Raw genomic sequence first — 6,566 nt, forward strand, 5'->3', positions numbered from 1 at the left:
GGGAGAACTACTCCCTCCTCATGGGAGACAGCAGCAGTGATAAAGATGGCGGTGGTGTCGATGGAGATGCCTTCCGGGGGCACTTCCCCGTCCCGGCGGCGTGCCGGAACAGATACTTCTGTCCCCCAGATCTTGGCTTCGTGATGGCGACGGCTCTGGAAGGTTTCTCGTACCGTGGCTTATTCGTCTCGAAGATTTAGGTCAGGGGGCTTCTTATAGGCGAAGAGTCGGAGTCGGAAGGCTGACGGGGCCTCCTCACACTAGGGGGGCGCCCCCCCCTGGGCCGGGCCGCCACCTTGTGTGGGCCCCCCAGGGCTCCCCTCTGGTCCCTCTCTGACTCTCTGGAAGCTTCCGGGAAAAATAAGGTTCTGAGCATTGATTTCGTCAAATTCCGAGAATATTTCCTTACTAGGATTTCTGAAACCAAAAACAGCAGAAAACAGGAACCGGCACTTCGGCATCTCGTCAATAGGTTAGTTCCGGAAAACGCATAAAATCATCATAAAGTGTGAACAAAACATGTAGGTATTGTCATAAAACAAGCATGAAACATCAGAAATTATAGATACGTTAGAGACGTATCAGGGGCGATTGCCATTATTTGGTCGCTTTGGCTATGTAAGAATGACAAGATTTTCCATGATACTAATTCTTCTTGTTTGCATGTTATCTACCGATCCACCGCTTTGCTCTGTTCGTGGTCCTTGCTTCAGAAGCCAGAGAGTCGAGACCTGTTTATGAAGGTTTCTACACGATTGGAGGATGTGGCGAAGGATATTTTTTCCCAACATGGATGGCGGCGTAATCTTCGGATAGAGTCCTATGAGCCTTAGTTGTCCTTCCATGTTTTAGTCCTTCATTTTTTGGCCTTTTGATACCTTGTGTGTGTGCTACTATGACATTTTGTGAGTGTGCGGCTGTGTGCATCTTGCTATGCAGAGACCAGGTGTAATACTTTTTATAAGTAATGAAAGCGCCCTTTATCGAAAAAAAATCTAGGCCTGTTTTAGTACGTAGATACATGCAAATTTAGATATAGTTGAGACATCCTTTTATGGGCCGAAGGAGTATAACTAATCTTTTTTTTTATTGTAACTACAACTTCATGTGCAAATCTGACGCATGAATCAACATACGAATCCACTAATTTAAATTTCAACAAGCTCTAACTTCATTCCCGATCAACTTAGATCAAGCAAAACCGTTATTTTCTTCACAGGTATTTAAGCAAAAAACGGTGTGATACTCCTCCGTTGCATATTAGGTGTCGTTGATTCAGTCGTATCTAGAATGGAAGGAGTAAGTATTACTTCAACTTTCTTTACCAACTCATGCATCTTCTCTTTGCAAGAGTACACAATGATGAGGGCGGCGAATGTGATGTGAGTGAAATACCTGTAGCAGGTTCAATAAATTTAGATGCATTTTTGCTTAAATTTATGACAAGCCTTTACGGCTTGTTTACCAAGTATAGTAGTCAAATCTGAGCCAAGGCATGCATGTGGCGGACCGCGGCCGTGCGATGATGAATTCGGTATTCGTCGGGTAGGTACCACTCCAAAAGGTTTTTGTAGTACGAGCCATGCGCTGGCCAGATCCATCGATCTATACTTTGATGCATGTTTTCACGTTTTACTTGATGTCGATCTCATCTCAACAAACTAAAAATGAATTGCACGGACTCCAGAGGCTCGCCTGGACCTGGCTACACTTTTGCGATTCGACCCAACTAACAACAAACAAGCTGTCCTTCGAATGAATGCATTTAGCAATACGGAAGGACAGGCAACGTTCAGTAACACTGCGCAGTGGACAATGCTTTGCTCCCTAGCTACTGGATACCTGACTGTAACAGTTGAAACTTACAAGTGTAATAATTCGAGTGACAAGCATAATAATTCGAATAATTTTTTTGACATGATAATTCGAATAAATGAAAGTTCATTTCCAAGTGGAAAACTGCTGCTTGCTCTGTTACTAAATATATGAACTTTCTGGCGTTTCAGTTTGAGCTGCCAAGGAGCGGAGAGAGTACTTAAGAAATGTTAACTACCACTCTACCGGTAGGATTTTACGTGAAAATGGAACTTCCAACTCGGAATTATTAAGCTTCGATATCGTCAGGATGAAAGTTTCTATACCCAGACTACTGTTGGTCTAAGTACCTTGATATAACTCAATGGTCATTACCTGCAAGGCCTCTGGATAAAATGGCCTGTGAGGAACTTTAAGTACCATAATGCTAGAAAGTAAACTGACACCAACATAGACAATGTGGTGTTTGGGGCCTCTTTGTAGAATGAGCCTACTGATGGGCTCGGCTGGCTAAGTATATGACTTCTACTTTATTGTTACCCCATGGGCATGTTAATAGAATTACTTCAGATTGAGCCTGTAAGGGGAGTATACATAATCTCGTCACCAATGGTTTTGTAGTTTCTTTCTAAATCTATGCAATATAATGTGTCAACGAGTGAGACGAAAACCGTAACCCAAAGCCATGGCAGTGCCTGCTTAAGTTGTGTTATACTCTGCGACAGTCCCAGACTATTGACCCAGACTTAAAATCAAGTCAGCCTACATTAATTTAGCACGTAAAATGAGCACAAATAATTTAGGGGAGAAAATGGAATATTTACTTCAAAACATAATCTTACACTTTACCAGTCATGGCTCGTACCCAGTACTTACTACAATTATACTATCCGTTTCGTTTAATTTCATCTTACAGAGCTTCACAGTTTCACATTATTACACACAGAAGAACCAACAATGGTTCAAGCAGCCAAGCAGGTAGAAATCATCAAATTGATATACTCACCCATATACCAATAACCTTGTATATACTTCCCACTGACCTGCATCTAATGACCTGGTTGTTGCTGCTCCCACCTAAGGTCCTCTGAGAACTGCATCATAGCGGCTCTCGGATCGCCATCTGTGACAGATAAATAGTACTCAGCAGTTCCATCATCAACATGCAAGCTTCGCCTCACTGACTCCAGGATCCTTTTGCTACGTTTTTTGGCAGCTGCGGCGTTTGCCAGGGACTCCGCGTTTCCAGTTGGGTGACCCTCGGGATAAAATACCGCGACCTCTCTCTTTGAATTGTGATCCATCTCAATGTAGCATGTACTACCCAGCAGAATTTCAGGATCACTGATTGGTATCAGAAGCCTCTCCCTCGAGTAGATACCATGGTCACTCATCATGTTATTGAACCGTTTAATGTCAGTCACCTGCTTGAAGTTCACAGAATATCAAAGACAGTTTGATGAAGAACAGAGAAGGTTGCTCACAACTGTACAACTTTGGGAAACTGTGAAAACATGCCTGGATGATAAAAATTTGCAGCATTCATAAATAAATTATTGTAGTTGAGGATACAGATTGTTTTCATATTTTAATTGCATTGGAAGCTTCACCAAAAATAGTAGTCCAACAAGTTTGAACATGCACATGGTGGATGTTTAGGATTAAACTCTATATCAGTAACAGGTAACATCAGAAAGGTTATTAAAATCTATTCTACATCAGTCACCCAAACCAAAATAAGTTACTATGGCGAGATCATGGAAACCAAACCTTTTCTTCGACTGGCCTGTGTAGATAGGGTTCCTAGTTTTAGAGGGGATGCAAAAGATCTAGTTGCAGTAGGGATGGTGTCAGTGATCTGCACTATACGTAAATCTAGAGATGATGCCTCGTAACTTTTTCTTTATGATCCGACAAATGTGGTGGCTAAGATATGGCTTATCGCCTCAATTTTTGGGCTGAAATACACAGACCCAGCTTCAGAGAAATGCAGCGCAAAGGAGCAAGCTTGCTGCAGTCCTGCTGCAGGTTGCGGTTGAAGTCTTCAGTCGCCGGCATGGGTGCGCACCAATAGTAATCAGGATCACTCGATGAGATGCGGTAGGGTTGGAAGTCCTGAGGCAACAAGAAGCAAGAAGAGGATAGTGGAGGTTGGGACTTTGGGACTCTTCAGCCTGGGCGACCGTTCTTGTCTTGGGTGTATCGTCTTTTGGTAGTAGTGTTACTGAAAAACTGTCTTAAGAAGTTCAAACTGTGATGCTACCCAGCTTGGATAGACACTTAGACGGGATGGTGTGACAAGAACTTGTGAACCCTTGCATTATCAATTTCAGAAGTGAAACAGGGGGGCAGAACCTCTAGATTTAAAAAATGGTAAACGAACCTTAAGAAGTAACTCTAGTATTTTGATATTAACAGAGTAAGTCCGTAATCCACCACAGCCTTATTATCAATTAGGACATTAATTTTGATGGATACAACAATTGTGTAAATGGCTAATGAGCAGTTACAAACATTGTGGGAGTAGAACATCTATTTTCAAAACATGAACATTATCAGATATAACCGACGATGGAAACATGTGAAACCAGGGGCGTACCCACGTTGAGCTAGCAGGTGTCACATGACACCGGGTAAATTTCATTTTCTTTGATGTATTGTGTAGATTTTCAGTGTATGACACCCCCAGCTATATGTGAAAAATCTGTGTGCTTCATACAATGACACCGGGTTGATTTTGCTCTAGGTCCGCCCCTGTGTGAAACAAGGTAAATGACGATGGTAATGAGTTCCTCGACACTGAGAATTGAGGCGTTTGTCTTCCGGGATCACAATTATTATCATTATGGTGGAAAAGGTGGTCACAAATTATTGTAGCGATTTGAGACTTGTGCTCATCTCATGTTACACTACATGTTCAACAACCACTATGGCGAGTTTTATAGCTACTCCAGATTCCACTAGCTCTACCTCCGGATAAGAAAGTATAGTCTCGCGTCATAGATCATGTGGAATTCAATATTAGACTTCGATTCTACTGGATTGAATTCCGGTAATTACTGATTCTTGAATTCCAGTACTACTGGATTGGTGCTGACACATGGGAGGATTCAGCAAAGAACAAGCTGCAGAAGCGGAGGACACCGACGATACCTGGACGGAGTACTTGACCGCGATGCCTGGGACGGAGTCGGAGCGTCGGACGGTGTGCGAGAGCGCGAAGCGGCCGAGGGAGGCGGCGCGCCAGAAGGCCCTGGTGGCCGGCTCGCCAACGACGCGGCGCACGCCCCAGGGCGCGCGGAAGGCGGCCTCCAGCACGGCGCGGTCGGAGGCGACGGCGTGCCACTGGCGGCAGACGCAGGCCGCCCGCGCGACGTCCGCGGGCGAGAGCCGGTGCAGGACCGCCCGCAGGAGGTCGGCCGGGAGGTGCTGCGCGTTCATCGTGGACGGATCGGACGGTGCGGAGGGGTTGGTGGGGGAGAGGCCGAGGTCGGCGGCGGCGCGGTTCATGGGGATCGGGGAGGAGGAGGGGCGAGGGAGGCTTGCGGTGGTGCTGGAGGTGGCGGGTAATCGCCTGTGCGGACGGTGGTGGTGCCGCCGTGGTTGGGGAATGGAATGGGGATGTGGTGGTGAAGAGCGGTGCGTGCACAAGTCGCGGACCGCACCACCGCCGCCGCGTTGCACCGTAGAATGCCGATTCCTGCACGCCTTGCGCTATCACAATTTTTCTCCACGAAATAATACCAAACAGTCTTTACTGTATTAATTATTGAAATTGAGGATGGTGTATCACTTTAACATTAAACATTACAGAAATTATAACCGTAGATCGATCGCTAGAAGAAATCATCCCACGTCGCTTAGCAAAAATAGAAACTTATTTAATGCATATAAAGTTAATCGCCACAATCAATGAAATAGATCATCACACGCCGTTCAGGGAAAATAAAACATGCAATCGAACTTGTTTAAACGTTGTTCCCACGTTAATGGTTAAGGAAACCTATTAGATCTTGCAATCAACAAGTATTTCGTTCCAAAATAATTCCTTATTTTTCTCAACCAGTCAAGGAAGGTTTTCCTAAGTTACTAACCACGTCAATCAATGTACGACGAGTCAATGATGACGTCCCCGAGGAGCAGCCCTCGGTGTATGACGATGAGCTCTAGAGGCACCTCAACGGGCTGCTCGTCCTCGTGCATGAGTCTTTTCGATGGCTGATACCCTTGGTGTCGGTCGTTGCATGGACTAATTTCTCTTTGGTGTTTGGTTTGCAGTTACGCGGTGGATGTGAGTATGTGACTGTGGAGATTGGAGAGGACGAAACATACTGATCAAGCACAAGCGGCTCATAGAGCTGGCCAAAGATTTGGCCTGATGGCCGGCTTTTCGTGGGGCAGGCCATTAGGTTTTCTAGCTTATGGTACTCTAAAAGTAGAGGTTCATTGTTGTTGTGATATGTGCAATTATACACATAGTAAGTTATTATTATAGACGGAAGAGGAGGAAAGATTTTATCATTTTATATAGTAACAAGTTGCTGGTAAATGCTTTCCATTGTTGTGGACTGAGCTTATATTCACTGGTCATCTTATTTTTGTATGAGATACGGAGTTTTACGAAACTATGGATGCCATCATATTTCTTGGATTGGAGTTAATTGGATCTGTCTAATCCAACATAGGATAAATAATATGCAACATGGCCCTACAGAAAATATTGTGCACTAATTGACTTCATTAAGACCAGA

General features: G+C 44.5%; 1 protein-coding gene across 1 annotated transcript; it reads right to left on the reverse strand.

Annotated features, from left to right (window-relative positions):
- Positions 1-2,613: 2,613 nt before the first annotated feature.
- On the reverse strand, positions 2,614-5,458 carry LOC127293306 (F-box protein At1g55000). The gene is made up of 2 exons (XM_051322887.2): positions 4,969-5,458; positions 2,614-3,239 (listed from the first exon to the last, which is right to left on the reverse strand). The coding sequence occupies exons 1-2, from the start codon at positions 5,323-5,325 to the stop codon at positions 2,865-2,867; spliced, it is 732 nt and encodes a 243-aa protein (XP_051178847.1). The 5' UTR covers positions 5,326-5,458; the 3' UTR covers positions 2,614-2,864.
- Between the last annotated feature and the right edge of the window lie 1,108 nt (positions 5,459-6,566).

This window comes from Lolium perenne, chromosome 4, assembly GCF_019359855.2.
Source record: "Lolium perenne isolate Kyuss_39 chromosome 4, Kyuss_2.0, whole genome shotgun sequence".
Lineage (NCBI taxonomy): Eukaryota > Viridiplantae > Streptophyta > Magnoliopsida > Poales > Poaceae > Lolium > Lolium perenne.